At 40.5% G+C, this 20,948-nt stretch overlaps 1 protein-coding gene across 1 annotated transcript in view; it reads right to left on the minus strand.

Annotated features, from left to right (window-relative positions):
* Positions 1–19,238, minus strand: part of LOC135276074 (myomesin-1-like) — a 148,739-nt gene extending 129,501 nt beyond the window's left edge. The window contains exons 1-2 of the mRNA XM_064379371.1: positions 19,072–19,238; positions 13,828–14,145 (exon numbers count right to left, since the gene is read on the minus strand). Of these exons, the coding sequence (XP_064235441.1) occupies positions 13,828–14,117 (290 nt within the window). The 5' untranslated portion in view covers positions 14,118–14,145; positions 19,072–19,238. The remainder of the gene's footprint in view (positions 1–13,827; positions 14,146–19,071) is intronic.
* Positions 19,239–20,948: the final 1,710 nt, after the last annotated feature.

Consider the following 20,948-nt stretch of genomic DNA (forward strand, 5'->3'; position numbering starts at 1 on the left):
ATCATAAATACAGATGCAAAAATTCTTCATAAAATGTTAAAAAATACAATCCAGCAACATATAAAGCCAAGTGAAGAGTATCCCAGAAATGCAAGGTGGATTTAACATATGAAAATCAATTCATGCAATATACCATATTAATAGAATAAAAAACGAAAACCATATTATCACCTCAATAGATGCGGAAGAACCATTTGACAAAAGTCAGCATTCTTATTAATAATTCTCAATAGAATAGAAATAGAAAGGAACTTCCTTAACCTGATAAAGTCCATCTCTGAAAAATCTACACCTGTCATACTTAATGGTAAAAAACAAATGCTTTCCTCTTAGGATTGAAACAAGGCAATGATCTGCTCTTGCCACTTTTATTCAGCATTTTACTGGAGGTTCTAGTTAGGGTAATTAGTTTTTTAAAAATTGAAAAGATGTAAATCTACCTTTTGTTACAGATGATATAATCCTATGTGTAGAAAATCTTAAAAAATACACACACAAAAATTGCTAGTACTAATAAATGAGTTCAGCAAGGTCATAGGATACAAAATCAAAACACAAAAATCAATTATATTTCCATATATTAGCAATAAAAAATGCAAAAATAAAATTAAGACAACTCCACTCATAATAGCATCAAAGATAATAAAATTCTAAGGAATAACTTTAACAAAGAAGTATAACACTTGTACCTTGACAATTACAAAATATTATTATGATAAGTGAAAGAACAACTAAATAAATAAGTATTCCATGTTCATGGAATAGAAGACTCAACATTAAGATGACACGTTTTTTCAAAATTAATATACAGAGTCAACATGATCCTAATCAAAACCCCAGTAGACTTTGTTCTTTGTAGAAATTGACAAGGTGATTCTAAAATTTATATAGAAATACGAAGGAACTACACAGGCAAACAATATTGTACAATATTGTTTGTATATAATATGTAAGAGGACTTACATTCAGCAGTTTCAAAACTTTTTATAAAGCAACAGTATCAGTATGGTACTTATATATGAAGAAGCATATATATTAATGGAACAGAATTGATAATCCAGAAATAAACCTCTACATTTATGGTCAACTGATTTTTGATAAAGGTATCGAGAAATTTAATGAGGGAAGGGATGTTTGTTTTTTTGTGATTTATTTATTTATTTATTTTATTGTACTTTAGGTTCTGGGGTACATGTACAGATCACGCAGGATTGTTGCATAGGTACATACATGGAAGGTGGTTTGCTGCTTCCATCCCCCTGTCACCTATATCTGGCATTTCTCCCCATGTTATCTCTCCCCAACCTCTCCAACCCCTGCTGTCCCTCCCCTAGTCCCCACCAACAGACCCCAGTGTGTGATGCTCCTCTCCCTGTGTCCATGTGTTCTCATTGTTCAACACCTGCCTATGAGTGAGAACATGCAGTGCCTGATTTTCTTGTGTCTTGTTCTTGTGTCTGTTTGCTGAGAATGAAGGTTTCCAGGTTCATCCATGTCCCTACAAAGGACACAAACTCATCGTTTTTTATGGCTGCATAGTATTCCATGGTGTATATGTGCCACATTTTCCATTTTCCTTGTCCAGTCTATCATTGATGGGCATTTGGGTTGGTTCCAGGTCTTTGCTATTGTAAACAGTGCCTCAATGAACATACGTGTGCACGTGTCTTTATAATAGAACGATTTATAATCCTTTGGATATCTATCCAGTAATGGGATTGCTGGGTCAAATGGAATTTCTATTTCTAGGTCCTTGAGGAATCTCCACACTGTCTTCCACAATGGTTGAACTACTTTACACTCCCACCAACAGTGTAAAAGTGTTCCTATTTCTCCACATCCTCTCCAGCATCTGTTGTCTCCAGATTTTTTAATGATTGCCCTTCTAACTGACATGAGATGATGGTATCTCAATGTGGTTTTGATTTGCATTTCTCTAATGACCAGTGATGATGAGTATTTTTTCATATGTTTGTTGGCCTCATATATGTCTTCTTTTGAAAAGTATCTGTTCATGTCCTTTGCCCACTTTCGAATGGGTTTTTTTTGTTTTTTTTTTGTAAATCTGTTTTAGTTCTTTGTAGATTCTGGATATTAGCCCTTTGTCAGATGAGTAGACTGCAAAATTTTTTTTCCATTCTGTTGGTTGCTGGTTCACTGTAATGATTGTTTCTTTTGCTGTACAGAAGCTCTGGAGTTTAATTAAATCCCATTTGTCTATTTTGGCTTTTGTTGCCAATGCTTTCGGTGTTTTAGTCATGAAGTCCTTGCCTATGCCTATGTCCTGAATGGTTTTGCCTAGGTTTTCTTCTAGAGTTTTTACGGTGTTAGGTCTTATGTGTAAGTCTTTAATCCATCTGGAGTTAATTTTAGTGTAAGGTGTCAGGAAGGGTTCCAATTTCTGTTTTCTGCAAGTGGCTAGCCAGTTATCCCAACACCATTTATTAAACAGGGACTCCTTTCCCGATTGCCTGTTTTTGTGAGGTTTGTCAAAGATCAGATGGTTGTAGATGTGTGGCATTGCCTCCAAGGCCTCTGTTCTGTTCCATTGGTCTATATCTCTGTTTTAGTACCAGTACCAAGCTGTTTTGATTACTGTAGCCTTGTAGTCTAGGTTGAAGTCAGGTAGCGTGATGCCTCCAGCTTTGTTCTTTTTGCTTAATATTGTCTTGGCTATGTGGGCTCTCTTTTGGTTCCATATGAAGCTTAAGGTGGTTTTTTCCAGTTCTGTGAAGAGGGTCATAGGTAGCTTGATGGGGATAGTGTTGAATCTATAAATTACTTTGGGCAGTATGGCCATTTTCACAATATCGATTCTTCCTAACCATGAGCATGGAATGTTTTTCCATCTGTTTGTGTCCTCTCTTATTTCCTTGAGCAGTGGTTTGTAGTTCTCCTTGAAGAAGTGGGAGGGGATAATGTTTTTAACAAACGGTGCTGGGGTAATCAGTTGTACTGTACACCCATATGTAGAAGGAGGAATTTAAAACTTTACTCAATATTGTACATAAAAAAATCACTTCAAAATGCATCACAGTTCTAAATATAAGTGCTGAAATGATAAAACTCTTAGAAGAAAAGATCACAGAAACTCCCTAAGGTGCTGACTTAAAGAGTTCTTAGATATAATACCAAGGCATGATTTGAAAAGAACAAAATTGTTGAACTCAACTTCAACAAAATTAAAAACTTCTGGTCTTGGAAAGACACTGTAGTAAAGAGAAGAAAAAGACGAGGCAAAGAATATGAGAAAATATTTGCAAACATGTCTAATAAAGGATGTGTATGCAAACTATTTAAATAACTATGACAATTCAGTAAGAAAAAATCCAATTAAAAAGTAAGCAAAAGTTTTGAATAGGCATTTCACTAAAGAAGATACAGAAATGGCTATTCAATGCAAAAAAGATGGTTAACAAAATTGGTCATTAAGCAAATGCAAATCAAAACCACAACAAAACTCTATTACACACCCATTATAATGGCTATAATCAATAAGACAGAAAATAATAAATGTTGACAAGGATGTAGATAAACTAGAATCCCGATACATTTTTGTGGGAATGTAAAACAGTACAACCACTTTGGAAAACCATTGGGTAGTTTCTTATAGAGTTAAATGTAAACTTAGCATACAGCGCAGCTGATATTTCAGAAAGTGCACAGAAAGTTTATTTCAAACATTATGGAACAATTGCCTTGTTCAATCATTAACTACATATATATATATGACAATATAACATTTATATGTTATAGTACCGCTGAAATCCCTATAGATTTATTTCTACAGAATGTTAATTCTGTAGTAATTTCATTTATTTGACCAAAAAAACTTGAGTACCTACTTCGTGCAAAACACTGTGTTTGACACTGGGGTAGGAGTAGGATACAAAGATAAATGTAAAACCCCTGTTTTCTGAGAGCTTTACAGTCTAGTAAGGGAGTAAATGTATTCTGTCAATTAAGGAAGAAAGGATGGCAGAACACAACGAAGGAAGGCCAGTAACCACAAAGACCAGTGCAAACAAAATGTGAATTACACACTCAAGAGTGAGTTTCTGTCTGGGGTTATCAGAGAATCCTTTGTGGAAGAGCTGGACATTGAAAGATGAGTAGGACATCCTAGGATGAAAAGCTCTGTTTTTAATGCTGACTTATCTATGTGTTATTAGACTTTACTGAGTGGCCACAAAAGAGCTGAATTTATTTTTGTTATTCTAACAATGTTCCTTTAAAACTGCATCTTTACATATAGTACAACTCAGTACTGTTCACAAATATGCAACATTCTCAGCTGTTTACTGGAAGACAGAAAGAGACAGTGTTTTTGTTTTGTTTTTGAGACTGAGTCTTGCACTGCTGCCTGGGCTATAGTGCAGTGGTGCAATCTCAGCTCACTGCAACCTCCGCCTCCCAGGTTCAAGCGATTCTCCTGCCTCAGCCTCCCAAGTAGCTGGGATTACAGGCGCCTGCCACCATGCCTGGCTAATTTTTGTATTTTTAGTAGAGACAGGGTTTCACTATGGATGGCCAGGCTGGTCTCAAACTCCTGACCTAGTGATCCGCCCATCTTGATCTCCCAAAGTGCTGAAATTACAGGCATGAGCCACCGTGCCCAGCTAGAGGCCATGTTTCTAAACTGTGGGTTAGCTTTTTCTGGGCCTCTTGTAGGCTGTCTTTGCTCCAGTTAGCCGCTTCTCCGCAGAGCTTCAGCATCTGAAGTTCCGTCCCTCTCATCTTCAGAACCCTGTGCTGAGTCACTGGGAGTTTGCATTCTGTTTTCTAATCTCTATCTTTCTCTTGGCCACAATTTCTTCCTTGCAAAACCTGAAAAACGATATTTTTCTTTGGACTTTTGTGAAAACATTGTTTTGGATCTACTTTTGATTGAGAGCAGCTCTGTTTTGTGCAACTTTTTTGATAGAGGCAATCGTGGTGGCCTAACACCTACTGATTTTTGATTCTCCTGTTTCCCTATCTTGACACACATGAGGGTTTCAGGAGAACATCAAAGTTAGTGGACAAGTAGGAAGCTGAAAAGAGTCCTTTTTTTGCTAATACGCTTTTCAGGAAAAGTTTCTTATGGTACAAACAGGAATTTAGTTATATCGACATGATCCTTGAAATTTACCGACAGGTAGCATCATAATAAATATTATGATGTCAAAATAAATAAACTTCCCTTGGATTTTAATTCTTTTTGTATTATGTACCTTACACTAATCCCTTCTCTTCATTTTACTCTTAGTCATAGAAATATCTCATTTTTAATGGGACTATAACACAACTTTTTCCTTTAATTTATTGCTTTTTTCCATGATTTAAATTTCCATTGATGTGTAACATTTTACTCGCTTTTGCAGTAATTTTACAGAGTTAATATATAGCCATAATATGAAAACAAATGCCCTAGGAATGTAGAATAGTCATATGTTCTAGAAAATGTGAATGTGTAAAATTCTGAGAGAATTCAATCTTTTATCATTCTCATCTATATACATCCTTCGGTTTTTATTAATTTCTGACTATTCCATAAGTGAATTTAATCAGACTAGATTATGGTTTTTAAGAAGGATAAGAGTTTACTCCATATTTCCTGGACATTATAGTATAAAGACTGGCCAGGCAGTGGGGTGTCACTGAGCTTCCACACAGAGATCTCTGGACTCCGGAAGCCCAAGGGTGCCTCTGCAACAGGCTTGAGGTTTCCCACAGCCATCTTTTAGATGAAATAAGAAAGCAATAGTAAGGTAATGTGCATGCAATGTCTAGTCAACCCCAGTGACCATCCCAGAGTAGAGTTGGATGTGGGTGTCTGGGCTGCTTTATAAATTAGTTCGAAGACCCGCTTTGACAAACCCCGGACACCTCAGTTCACAACAAAACAAACTTAGACTCCATAAGGCATCTCCTGACACTATTGTCAAGTGTCTTTATACTTTAACACCGGTGCTGACATTGTGGAGGCCAAGGCCCTGCAGGGACAAAACAAATGTTTCACCTCTGAGCCCAGGGAGGTAGCAGCTTTGCCATTGCTCCGCCTCTGGGCCTCTGGCTGACTCATTCTATTCCACTCTAGGAAGGGACATGCCTTCCTTCTCACAGCATGATTCACCTGCCTAGGGAAGACGATGCCATTCTGGGTGTAACTGGTGCCATCTCAACTTGATTTAGGCTGCATGAGAGCCTGACACAAGAGTCAAGCATAGGAGGCAAAGAGGGAATCACGTCTTTCTGGGTCTCAGTCTACACAGCTGTGAAAGGAAGGGTGTCAATTGGATGAACTTTTGGTCCATTCTTGCCTTAACATTCCACAGTTCTATGGATCTACATATTGCCAATTATGTGAATTTGTTGTTACCAGGAGTGAGAATCCTAACTCCCTCTCCCTGTGTTTACAGCCGAAGGAGTAGGAGCAGGAGACTGGTACATAGGGTGGATCACTCCCTTTGGATTTAGGGTTGGTCTTTGGGATTCAGGACATAATGCAACAGGCCGGGCGCAGTAGCACACACCTGTAATTCCAGCCCTTTGGGAGGCCAAGGTGGATGGATTGCCTGAGCTCAGGAGTTTGAGATGAGCCCGAGCAACTTGGTGAAACCCATCTCCACAAAAAATACAAAAATTAACTACGTGTGGTGGCGCGCACCTGTTATTTCCATCTACTTGTGGGGCTGAGAGGACTGGGGTGGGAGGATCAGCCTGAGCCCAGGAAGTGGAGGTTGCAGTGAGCCGAGATGGCACCACTGCACTCCAGCCTAGGCAACAGAGCAAGACCCCATCTCTTAAAAAGAAAAAAAGAAACAAAAGACCAACAAAGTAACTCTGGGATTTCTGCTTTCATAGATATTTCCCTCTGAATTTCTACCATATACGAAATAATGTGGCTCATCATTTCATTGGTATTTAAATACTGGAAGACAAACCTCAGAGTATTTTATTGATTTTTATTACCCATGAACTATGAAGCTTTTTTCTTATATATTATAATTAAAATTTTATTTAGAGAGGAAGAAATAAAGCCATTTCTAAAGGAAAAGAAAGTAAAACCTGGATATATCAGCAGCAATAGAGACAAGTTTCACTATGTTGCCCAGGCTGGTCTCAAACTCCTGGGGTCCAGCAATCCTTCTGCCTTGGCCTCCTCAAGTGTCGGGATTACAGGCATGAGCCACTGTGCCCTGACTATCAGCAGCTTCCTAAGCAAATTTCATTTCCAGTAACCGTCAATTGGCTCAATATTTTTTGTTATTGAGATTCAGCCACTTCAGTCTCCAGATGGATCTGGGTCTCCATACAACGACGGTTACTTCAAGGTGCTTTTTCCAAATACCAGAAAAACACTAACAAAAGAATAAGGCATTTCTTAGCCATGACATGGATGGAATCTGGGAAAATGGGGAACAAGTAGATGGTTTTACTATCATCATTAAATCTTAAAGAGAGTCTCAGAAGATTCACTGTGTGCACAAAATCTCCACAGACCATTTCACAGCCTCCAAACTCCCTGGCTAAGGGTGCTGAGGAGCTCTGGGAGAAATCTGACAGAATTCAGAACTCCGTCATAACCAACAGATCCTCATATCTGGCCCCTGCTCACCACATCCTCTCTTACTGTACATCTGGCCCTGGCTGGACCACAGCATTCGCCTCCTAACTAGGGAACTTGCTTCTGCAACAGCCACAGTAATGCTGTTACCGTTCAGTCAGACAGAGCATGTCGCTATTCTGCTCAAACCTGTCATGGATTCTTTAACTCAGAATATCAACTCCCTTCAATGGTCCACAGGCCCTCCATGATCCATCCTGCCCCACTCATCACCTTTCTGTCATCCTCTCCACCTACACTATCCGCCACTCTCTCATTCACTCGCATAGGCCTCGATGCTGTTCTGTGCTGTAAGGCCTTGCAGTGGCTGCTCCTGATGCCTGGTGTACCTTTTCCCAGATAACCTCATGGCTAACTCTTTGAGCTACTTCATTTCTTTGCTCAGATATCACCTTCTCAACAAGGCCTGACTACCCTCTTGAAAACTCTAAACTGTACTCCTGCCCCACATCCCTGATCTCTCTTACCCTGCCCTACTTTTTTCTTGCTTCCATAACATGTATTACTTTCTGGTATAAAATATAATTCTACTTAATAGAATAGAATTCAATATAATATACTCAATAATTTATCCCAAGCACCCAGAACAGTACTTAGCGCTCAGTAAATATTGATTGAATGAATGAATCATAATGCCTAAACCTGTGCCAGCCACCACACTCAATATCTTACATGATTATCTCTTTTAGACCTCACATGAGGGACAGTCATTTTCCTTGTTTTATAGAATAGATATGTAGAAAATGGCATGAATCTACAGCTAATAGCTGAGATTAGGACACAAAAATATCCACAAAGCAGATTTCTTTGGTAACACATTTGAAAGCATATTGGGGTGGGAGATGGAACAAGTTTTCAAGTTCCCTGCGCTCTCAGCAGTGTTTAGAGGTCTCTATTTTTAGCATTGGTATCTTCTGTCTGAATTAGAACTGGTTTGAATGTTAGGATGGTCTTCACCAACTCTTGTAGTTTCAAGAGGTTATTATCTGGGCAACATCTGGGAGTGGGGGTGGTCGATCAGTGTGACATAGGGGTAGGTGATGGGCATGGTTTAAAGTTAGGGTGCCCCGGGAAAGCCACTCAAGCCTCAGTGTTTTCAGCCCCAAACTGCTGTCTCTTAGAGTCTTTGCAAGTATCTATGTCTGATTTTATGGTGGGTTAAAGTGTCTGTAAGGTCCCAGGCTTAGCATTCATGGACACTCCTTGGATTTTCTTTCTTTGAATTTGTGTCCTTCCATCAACTGTTCCCTGCTCTAAATCTTGGTTATCTTGGTGCTCAGTAGCTTCTCTACAAGAAGGGTACATCAAAGGAAGCACGATGTGAAACTATATAAGACGCTTCAAGGAAAACCCAGAGGTGTATGGTCAAGGGGAGTTGCTGACTGTAACTGGCATCAGGTGCCCATGGAAAGGGTGGGGACTTGGGTATGACAAGGGTTCGAATAACCACTCTGCTACTTTCTAGTGTAAAGAAGGAAAGTTATTTAATCTCCTTCGTTTCCAATTTGCTCATTTATAAAATGGGGATGAAAATTTTAACTATTCAGCGCTGTTGTAAAGACTCAGTGGTATAGAGAATGCAATGCTAAATTATGTCATGGAGGCTAAATTTTATTCTGCTTAGAACAAGACAACAAATGTCTTCCTCAACGGAAGGCTGAGGAATAGCTCTAAATCTTCCCATAACCTAATAAACCTGCTGTGCTCTTCTCTGGTTTTTGTAAGTTATTCATTCTTGTAAGACATTCATTGTAAGTGAATAACTTACATATTCTTATAAGAAGTTATTCATTCTACTTACAAGAATAAGAAAACAATCCTATTTGTATTATTTGCATCTTAATGTATGATCCAGCTTAGCTGCAAGAATGGAGGGTCCCTGCTTTCCATAAAGGTGGTAACCTTTTCTGTAAACATCTGCCTTCGTTCATCCCAAGTCCTTATAACATTGGCATTGGAAAAGAGGTCCTCAGGTCATACACTAGAGTCCGTTAGTCATTTTTAGACTTCTAGAGCAATGGTTCTGACCTTTGTTGAGTCATGGAGCTCTCTGAGAATCTGATGAAAGCTATAGTCCCTCTCTCCAGAAAAATTCTCACCTGTACATAATTTTGCATATAATTTCAGATCATCTAAGACTACTAAAACCATTCATGGACAGAGGTTAAGAACCCTTGCCTGGCCAGGTGCAGTGGCTCATGCCTGTAATCCCAGCACTTTCGGAAGCCAAGGCTGGTGGATCACGACGTCAGGAGTTCGAGACCAGCCTGACCAACATGGTGAAACCCCATCTCTACTGAAAATACAAAAATCAGCAGGCGTGGTGGCACATGCCTGTAATCGCAGCTACTCAGGAAGCTGAGGCAGGAGAATCACTTGAACCCGAAAGGTGGAGGTTGCAGTGAGCCGAGATTGTGCCACTGCACTCTAGCATGGGAGACAGAGGGAGACTCCATCTCAGAAAAAAAAAAAGACCCTTGCCTAATGGTTGCAAAGTGGTCATAAGTAATACTGCTCCTTTAATCCTGATGATATTTTGTTGATCATTAGCATGAAACAGTAATCTTGTCATTTCAAGAGTTTCTGTTTTCCTAAATTATTATTTTTTTATTTTTCCCATTGCGACCAAGAACAAAGGCGTTTAGAGTAAGCTGTCCAAAATTTACTTTATAACCCATGGCTTAGGATACAATTGGTAACTGATCTGTGCTGCAGGCGCACTGACGCCAACTAGTCATTGTTCCTAAGACTCACTAAGGTCAGCCAAGTCCTGAGCACATGTAACTCTCCATAGTTTCCACTTTAACCCTGGACATCTAACTACAAAGCACAGCTAAAAATAGACCAAGCCGAGTGCTTAGTACACACCACAGAGGTGCATTTCCAGCCCCAGGCGTTTTAATCAACAACACTGTTCACAACAGAGAGAGTGCTTTCATTTAGCAGGAATAAGTGGCTTCATTTTGAGCAAGCTAAAATACAACCTAAAGGAATTATGAAGACTTTGAAGTGTTCAAAAAATATTATCTGCCCCTGTGTTCTAGGTCTAAAAAGATAAAGAGAAATACTAAAATACCTTCAGGATTGAGTTGGCTTTCTTTGTCTTTCACATCGAATTATTCAAAGATATTAGCATTCTCACCCTCTTGTTTCTAGGTTATCATGTTTCCGCCAAGAAGTTTAAGTTGTTCAAACATAACAAGCCATAAGAAATACCTACCTACTGAAATATATACATAGTAGGAAGGAAAAAGTAATGAGTTTGAACATAGAAAAATAATTACAGTTCCATTCCCTAGAGAAAGTTTATTATCTAAGGCTCTTTATGGCCAAAATGGCTAAGTCTCCTGAGGATTATATAGAGCAGATGTTTTCATAATAAAATCTGCTCAAAGGTTTAATTACTAATAATATAGTAGATTAGGAATAAATATAAATATTACACATGTGGCTAAAAGGATTTGCATAAAATTAAAATAGTTTTAATATAAAATTTTGCAATAAAGTTGAGAAAATAAAGATCCTTTAAAAATACAAGTTCATAAAACTCTAGATTCTACAGCACTGGGGAAATGAAATAAGTACACAAGGAGTTACATTGACAACTGCATGACAATGAAAATGCCCATCTTCTATAAACCTAGCACAGAGAGTCCGGGAAAATGGATATTTAAAATGTAATCTTCCTCTATTACACTTACTTTCCTAAATGAGGTTCTTAAGCATATCTGCAGAACGTTTTTTCAGGCAGGAAAACAAATTGAGGCTGTCACATACATATGGTATTAATCCTCCCAACTTTTCTTGGGAAGGCAGTTCGTTGGAAGCAAGTGCTAAAAGAAATGAATTCACCTCAGTAACAGTATTTTCATATGTGCAGCCAATGTGTGATCCTTATGAATATCCCACAGCAAAATATGACCTATGACATTGAGATTGAGAAGTGATCCTGTTCATAGGTTCACTTAACCTAGATGGAATTTCAGAGTGTTGCCATCATACATTCCAGGTAAACCCCACCGGAGTCTGGCTCTGTTACTGAACCCAAAAGAAGCTCCCAGGAGGCCACCATCATCACTGATGAAATGACAGCTGTATCAGATGCTGCTCAAATCCAACAGAGACTTAGGAATTTCTGCCTTTGGAAACATGCTTCACTTCTAGTCATATCAACCACTCCATTATTTTCTCAATAACTTTTTAGATTCCCAGAGAAAACAGCTTTTCCAGTTGCCCTACGAGATATTTTGTAGACTTAAATTTGGTAAGACTGAAATCTATGTTACGTTTATAGCAAAAAATACAACCTATGCCAGATACTTTGGAGAAGAGGATTAGAGGCAGCAGGTGGTTACTGACCACATAGCCCAGAAGTCTATGTTTTGAAGATCAGCAATTTTTTTCTTTGGACTACAGACAGATTTTAAATACGAGTCACACATATCTTGCAAGTGTTTTTTTAATCTCCATGAAATATTTCATTCTGAATATGAAGAAAATAAAACTTGACTTGGACTGAGAAAGTAAATATCTGTCCAACATTCATCAGGCTGAAACAGCAGACACTGTTAAGCCAACTGCAAAGTTAACAGGAAACGATATTTCTCCCAGGGACATTGCTGTTGTAAAGTGTCATGGTAACCTCCTTCTGTGAGTGACTATAGACTCACTGAGAAGCTTTCTTCTCTAATATCAAAGACAATCAGTGAGTTCGCTGTCTAAAATTACATCAGTAAGAATGAAACATCTCACCCTTGCCTGGAGGATCTTAGTTGCTTTACTGAGGCAGAGAAGCAGGCTCAATTTCCACTTCTGGTAAGAAGCCCCAGATAAGAGGCTTGGGAATGCAACAGTCCACATTTATCTTAACTTTATTGTTTCCAAAGAAATAGCACCCAGGGTTCATGTTGCAGACCAGACCTGCATGTAAGCTCCACTCTTCCTAGAATCCTAAAATAACCCTTTTTCCTCTAGTGTTTAGTCTCCTTCATTGCATTGGGTCAATAAACCTAATTTTGTCGGATTACAGGTTGGTTCTTATTATTCTTAGGCTGACTGAGATAGGGCCATGTTTTTATCAAATGCTCGAGCTAAAGAAAATATCTGCTGCATAAATAGTAGTTCCGAATTTTAAACATTTGCTATTAGATATTGAAAAAATATATTTAATAGAATACATCTTTGCAGTATCAGTTCAGTCTCCTGTGCCCTGCGAATTTTAAATTCTATATACCAGCTCTAGGCAGAAACATTCTGAGCATGAGGAAACCCGCTGTGACTACCGAGATGATCTTTTCTGGCCCTGCTGCTGCTAAAGTAACCTGTGGCAAAACTTCTCTGTTTCTAGAAATAGCACAGTTGGTAACAGAAGCAAGACTTGCCCATGAGAATACGAAGCTCTTTGTGAAGCTAAAACAGACAATAAAGAGAAATAGGTAGGCACAGGTCCCAGGTCTCCCAAACAGGGTCTGTCTGCACACCTGGTTGAAATGCAGGGCTGACATAATTGAGAAGTAACTGGGCCGGGTGTGGTGGCTCAAGCCTGTAATCCCAGTACTTTGGAAGGCCGAGGAGGGTGGATCACCTGAGATCAGGAGTTCGACTAGCCTGACCAACATGGAGAAACCCCGTCTCTACTAAAAATACAAAAATTAGCCGGGTGTGGTGGCGCATGCCTGTAATTCCACCTACTTGGGAGGCTGAGGCAGGAGAATCGCTTGAACCCGGAAGACAGAGGTTGCGGTGAGACGAGATCATGCCATGGCACTCCAGCCTGGGTGACAAGAGCGAAACTCTGTCTCAAAAAAAAAGCAACTGGGAGAAGCCCGTAATCCCAGCACTTTGGGAGGCCGAGGCGTGTGGATCGCCTGAGGTCAGGGGTTCGAAACCAGCCTGGCCAACATGGCGAAACCCTGTTTCTAGTAAAAATACAAAATTAGCCGGGCGTGGTGGCGCATGCCTGTAATCCTAGCTACTTGGGAGGCTGAGGCAGGAGAATCACTTGAACCCGGGAGGCAACAGAGGTTGCAGTGAGCGGAAATCGCGCTGCTGCACTCCAGCCTGACCAACAAGAGCGAAACTGTCTCAAAAACCCCAAACCAAACAAAACAAAACCAACCAAACAAACAAAAAACAAAACAAAAAAAGAAGTAACTGGGAGGGTCACTTCCAGAGGCACACGCCTCTTCCCGGAGGTTGGAAGCGTGCTTCTGACATACCCATGGGAGGAGCCATAATCGTAGGCTGAGGCCGCCTTCCGACTGACTTCAGAGCTCAGGGCATACTGCGAGGCCTGCTGCTGGAAGGAGGAGGCAGATGCCTGACGGAAGGCCTCGGATTCCTGGCGGTGCGCGGCGGAGGAGCGGCTGCTGTAGGCCGTGGAGCCCTGGGTGTAGATGGCAGAGCGCTTCTTCTCCTGCTGGTAGTGGCTCATGGTGGTGCGGAGGTCCTTGTTGCGGTAGCTGAGATCATAGTGCTGGTGGGACCTCTGGTAAAAAGGCAAAGACATCCTGTGCCCCTTGAGGGAACCGGGCCACCTGAAAGAAGACAACACTTTTTGAGTGAATTATTAAGGAACAAATTCCATAGAACAAGTCATCTAAACCAATCTGTAAAAATCAATACTCTTGGCTGGCTGCGGTGTTTCATACTTGAAATCCCAGCGAGGATCACTTTGGGAGGCCGAGGCGGGTGGATCACGAGGTCAAGAAATCGAGACCATCCTGGTCAACATGGTGAAACCCCGTCTCTACTAAAGATAAAAAATTAGCTGAGCATGGTGGTGCGTGCCTGTAGTCCCAGCTACTCGGGAGGCTGAGGCAGGAGAATTGCTTGAACCCAGGAGGCGGAGGTTGCGGTGAGCCGAGATCGTGCCATTGCACTCCAGCCTGGGTAACAACAAGACCGAAACTCCGTCTCAAAAAAAAAAGAAAAAAAGAAAGAAAAAATTAGCCGGGTGTGGTGTGTGTGTCTGTAGTCCTAGCAACTCCAGAGGCCGAGGCAGGAGGATTGCTTGAGCCCAAGATTTCGAGGCTGCAGTGAGCTGTGATTGACCATTGCACTCAGCTTGGGTGACAAAACAAGACCCTGTCTAAAAAAAAAAAATAATATTCTTATGTTTTCCAAAAAGTAAACGGAAAAGGGTATGAAGTTTAGCATAACTAGGTATTAAAAAAACTCCACTTCATAGCCCAGATGTGCCACTCCTGTTATTGTACCTTTTTTTTTTTTTTTGAGACACAGTCATGGCTCTTTCACCAGGCTGGAGTGCAGTGGCACGATCTCGGCTCACTGCAACCTCCATCTCCCAAATTCAAGCGATTCCCCTCCCTCAGCCTCCTGAGTAGCTGGGACTATAGGCGCGCCACGACGCCCGGCTAATTTTAGTAGAGACGGGGTTTCACCATGGCCAGGATGGTCTCGATCTCCTGACCTCATGATCAAAGGGTTGGGATTATAGGTGTGAGTCACTGCCCCTGGCCCATGGTATCTTTTTTAAAAAAAATTTGTATCTAGGGGGTCTTGACAAAGTTTTTCTATCCTGGCTATTGTGCTTTTTCTCAGAGTCTTCATAATACATATTTCTAATCTGCCATTTCGTTCTTCATTTGGAACTTCATTTGGGACAATATGGAAGGATAGAGTCATGTGGTGTTCATTCAATAAATAATTAGCAGCACCTACTGTGTGCCTGGCACCATCCAGCCCATGAAATCCAGTAGTGAGGTTGGGCACAGTGGCTCATGCCTGTAATCCCAGTACTTCAGGAGGCCGAGGCAGGCGGATCACTTGAGGTCAGGAGTTCAAGACCAGCCTGGCCAACATAGAGAAACCCCATCTCTACTAAAAATACAAAAATTAGCCAGGCATGGTGGTGGGCACCTGTAGTCCCAGCTACTCTGGTGCTGAGGCAGGAGAATCACTTGAACTCGGAGGTGGAGATTTCGGGAGCCAAGGTCATGCTACTGTACTCCATACTGGGCTCTATCTCAGAACAAAAAAGAAAGACAGAGGTAAACAAAACAAAAAAAAATGACTGTTCTAATCACCTGTACAGAACCATGCACTCTACTGCAGGAGAAAGATAATAGAGAAAACAAGTAAGTATGAGATAGGTTAATGTGCCAAATGCTGTAGAGAAAAACAAAGCAGGTAAGAGGGATACATGCAATTTTCAACAGCCTCAGCAGGGATGGCTTTCCTAGAAAGTAACATCTGAGCATGAAACTTTCTGGGGAAGAGTATTACAGATGGAAGACCAGCACAAAGGCACTGAAGAATGAACATGACTACCGTGCTCCAGGAACCATAGACTGGCAGAGGTTCTGGGGGAGGGAGAGGTATAGGAGAGGATGTCAGAGAGGTGAGCTCTATGTGTGGGGGAAGGGCCGGTAGTGTAGGGTCCTATAGGCAGCAGTAAGGACTTCGGCCCTTATTGTGAAAGGGCTGAGAAGCCATTGGAAGACTCTGAGCTGAGACTCATTCTCACTGATGTCTGAAGATGGACTGTGGAGGGACGAGAGTGAAAGCCAGGAGACCCATGAAAGGGCTACACTGTATCCTCTCAAAATTCCTGTGTTGAAGCCCTAACCTCCAGTACCTCGAAATGTGACCATATTTGGAGATAGGGTCCTTAAAAAGGAAGTTAAGTTAAAATTAGGCCATTAGGGTGGGACCTAATCCTTTATGATGGTATCCCTATAGGAAAAGAAAACCAAGACCCAGATATGTACATAACAGAGGGAAGACCACATAGAAACACAGGGAGAAGGCCATCTGTGAGCTAACAAGAGACCAGAGAAGAAGCCAACCCAGCTGACACCTTGATGTTGGACTTCTAGCCTCCAAAGTTGCAAGGTAATAATTTCTGATGTTTAAGCCATCCAGTCCATGGGACTTTGCTATGATAGCCCTGGCAAAAGAATACAAAGGCCACTGAAATGGTCCAGGCTACAGGTGACAGGGGTAGCAGTGAAAGTGTGAGAGGTGGTCAAGTTCTGCACAGGTTTTGAAGTTAGAACCAATGGCATTTGCTGAAAGTTCTGAATTAGGATGTGAAAGAAATAGATGACTCCAAGGTTTTCGCCTGAGCAACTGAAAGACAAGTTGCTATTAACTGAGATGGGGAGGAATGTGGGAAAGTATCAATTTGCGGTGGAAGAACAGGAGATTGGTTTCAGTGCTCTACATCTGAAAGGCTGGTAGACCTCCCAGAGGAGATATTTTACGTGGGAAGTTGGATAGGTGACTCTGGAGTGCAGGGGAGAGGTCCAGGATGGAGATCTACATTTGGGAGTCAACAGCATATAGGTGGTATCAAAAGCCAAGAAAACAGACGAGAACTATTATACACAGAAAAGAAAGGCCTAAAACTGGGCCAGGCATGGCGGCTCATGCCTGTAATTCCAGCACTTTGAGAGGCCAAGGCAGGAGGATTTCCTGAGCCCAGGAGTTCGAGTCCAGCCTGGGCAACATGGTAAAATCTTGTCTGTATTATAAAAATATAAGATAAAATAAAATAAAGTCCTAAAACTGAACCCTGGAGTTTGCTAATCTTAAATATAACCTCTCTCAAATCTCACAGGCACTTCAAGCAAAGGCATAGTCTCAAACCAGAAAAAAAAATTGTTTGCTCCATAAGGAATATGCAGGCTTCTAGTCTCCCTATGTAAAGAGGCAAGAGAATTGATTCCCAGGGTGGCAGCTGGCACTGTGAGCTTGAGCTAACAGTTCTACTGAAAGTCAAAGGTATGTTTGTTTAGCATAGAGTAGGGAGATGTCACATTGCCTTAGCTTTCTTGAATAGTCTGTCTACTGACAGCAGGCCTATCAGCCAGGTTGACAACCCTGGATGAAGTAATAGTTTTATCAAAGTTCCACCACCAAATGTTTTAATAGTGTAGAATGAATTTTAAAGTGATCTGTTTTCTCCAAATCTCCTTTTTTAAAAAAATTCAAAATGAAGAATGAATCCTTCTTGGTCAAGTTTAAAACTACTTTTTATTTAAACTATTTTAAAAGTCAGCATGTATTCCCTAGAGAAGAAAATCGAGCAAACTTCACTCCAGAAATATTTATCTTAGGGCTCATGGAACATATCAGTCTACATGGCATGTCCTAAGAGAAAAAAATAGCTACCAGCAAGCAACTTTGCTTCAGCCCCTAAATAGATTGCTATTTTCTGTTACAAAATATAGAGGATAATTACCATGTCTAATTAATAATTACTAGATGAATGTTGATGAAACAAAGGGGTTAGAAAATGTTAATACAGAATTATGTTAGGCAGTTATAAAGATATTAGAGAAGTTTCTGTTATGATACACACTACATTATAACATGGCACATGTTATTTGAATGATTTTCAAATAAATATAAAGAACCTTGTTATGTGTTGTTATAAACTCAATTCACTCCCCAAATGATTTAAAACGCTATTTTTACAAAATAAAAATTGTAAATGTCTTGCCCCAATACTATTTTTTATTTTATTTTCCCCAAATATATTTATTTTTAATAATAGTTAACGTTCCTCTCACATAGATAGTAGGTTACAAGTAAACAGGGTTTGACTTGAAGTCCACACTGCTGATTATCACAGCCCTGACCTCTGGAACAAAGGTACAACCACCTCCTCTTCATCAAGTAAGTCCTTGAAGTCAACTAAAGCCAGGATTAGCCCCAACACATGACAGCTGGAGTACACTGGGAGAAAGGATGGTTTTAGATGGTTTTAGTGTCTTTTTTTTCTTTAAGACCTAAATTTTCTTTCTGAAAATAATTTTGAGATTTTAGGAAGAAATATACATTCCATAGCTTTTGATTCCATGAAATACACATTCCATGATACTTTTGTGCAGGCATTAGAGGGCAAAAGGTGGATGAAAACGATTTCCAGAAAGATCACTACGTGGGGCTGTATGTTGCCTCTGAAATATTACTTAACCATTTTGAGGCCAGGAATATCATTGTGCACTCTCACATTTACCCACATTGCATTGTCACAGCAAGATCACTGAATTATCAACTAGTGACTTCAGAGTTCACTTTCCTTCTTTCGGTCTAATTTGTAACCAGGAAGCATTGTATGGCACATGGAGGATTGAAAATGCAGGGCCTCCTGTCTCTCATCCATTCTAGATTTCAACCAAACCTTACTTGGAAAGAGCATTTAACACACGCTTACAGTTCGATCTGAGGCAAATATGACCTCCTTACAGTTCCAGGAACAGGAGCTTAATTTCAGAAGAATACAGTGATGAGAGAGAAGACCCGTGCCAGCCCAACTGGCACCCGGCTGTTCTGCTTTCCCTCCCTGGAGCTTCACTTTCCTATATCTCTGTTATTCTGACATCTCTGAGAAAACTGCTGAGTTCAGAAGCCAGAAAGCAATCACTTACACTGCAGTGCTGCTAAGCTCATAAGCTATCAAGTGCATTCTTCTGCCTCAGTGTCACACTTACCAGTTTCCAAAGGAGTAATGGTGGTGGAAATGTTCCGATGAGGCCGAGGAGCTGGATGAGAGAATGAAAACTCCACCGAGGTTGAATCCAAGAAAATGTTAAGAGGCAGGGCTAAAGACAGGACCCTGGGGGCCAGTTCAAAAATAATGCATGTGGTCAGGCAGTCGAATGTCAGGCCCCACAGCCAGCCTTTTATGGCCAAGAAGGCAGATAAATATAGCAGGAGATGGGGAGGGTAGTCCCAAACCAGGAGGAGGAGAGGGGCACGGGCAGGTAGCTGCCTCAGGAATGTCATTACATAATGCCGATCAATGGGTTGGGCCCGATTAAAGCAAATAGAGGATTTTTATTTGGCAACGAGGTATTTTCATTATCACGTTATCATTAGATAATTTTAAAGCGTAATGGAAAGAGTGGTTTGTGTTAAGAGCTAAAAATAGGTGTAGTAATATGATTCTCAAAATGGACTTCATGGAATTTTAATGCCAAGATATGGTTCTGGGTGTGCTGTTAATAACACATGTACAGTACATTTAAAAGATACAAAGAACTTAAAACACATACAGTACATTTAAAAGAAAAAAGAACTTGAAGCTAACTAAAGGCAAAACAAGGAAGAAATGGGTTACACGTGGTGGCAATTTTTGCCTGACATCAATGTCACTATTTCTCTAATTTCAGGAAAATTTACAAAGTTAAGTCCCAGCTTCAAGACTGATATTTGATTTCCTGTTGATTAACTAAAGCTTTTTGAGATGCAACTCAATGTTTTATCTTTCCTAACTCAGAGTAGGGTTAGTCCATCTAATAAGATACTCTCTTTCTTTGTTCTTTAAATGGTGTGACCAAGTAAGAGGAGGTAGAACCCGGTGGTGAGAGCCTGTGTTGTGGATTCAGACCAGATCTAGGTCCCACTATACTGATAGCACTTAGTAGCCACATAACCTCTGACAATGTATTTCTCCTTCCTAAGTGTCATGTTTTTTGTCCATAAAATGGGGATAATAATATTCAAATTATAGGATTGCTATGGCGATTAAATGTGATACAGCAGACATAGCACTTAACCTAGTGACAGTCACATAATATAGACTCAATAAATATAAGCTATTATTACTGATAGCAATAATATCAAAGCTCATTGTTAGATTATATGCATTCAGCAGGTTGGTGTTTTGATCTATTGGCCTTATGATCTGACAGTGATATTACATCAACTGAATAAAGATCACTTGTGTCTATTAAATTTTTTTTTTTCTTTTTGAGACAGGGTCTCTCTCTGTTGCCCAGGCTGGAGTGCAGTGGTACAGCTCACTGCAATCTCTGCCTCCCGGGCTCAAGCAATCCTCCCATCTCAGCCTCCCGAGTAACTACAGGCACTTGCCACCACACCTGGCTAATTTTTTTTTTTAATTTTTGGTAGAAATTGAGTTTCAACATATTGCCCAGGCTGGTCTCAAACTCCTGGACTGAAGCAATCCACTTGCCTCGGCCTCCCAAAGTGCTGGGATTACAGGCATGAGCCACTGCACCCGGCCCATCATTACTTTCTTGATGATAACTACAGTTAACACTGTTGAGGACCTATCCAGTGCCAGACACTGGGATAGGCAGCTTATATACATGATCCTGCTGAATTCTCATCGTATCTGGAAGGGACAGCTTCATTACATAGTTGAGGAAAGCAAGGCTTCCAGAAGGGAAGGCATTTGCCAAAGACCACACAGCTGGTAGATAATGGAAATGCAATTCATTCAGAGATATTTGATTCCAAACCCCACGTACTTGTAGTCCTGTATTGCTGTCTCCTCCAGCGACATTTTGTTGATAAGAAACTGGATATTTTGAAATGGCCTTTTAAGTGCAATATGAGTCTT

Source organism: Aotus nancymaae, unplaced genomic scaffold, assembly GCF_030222135.1.
Source record: "Aotus nancymaae isolate 86718 unplaced genomic scaffold, 86718_ANA_hifiasm-v0.15.2.pri h1tg000020l, whole genome shotgun sequence".
NCBI classification, from domain to species: Eukaryota; Metazoa; Chordata; class Mammalia; order Primates; family Aotidae; genus Aotus; species Aotus nancymaae.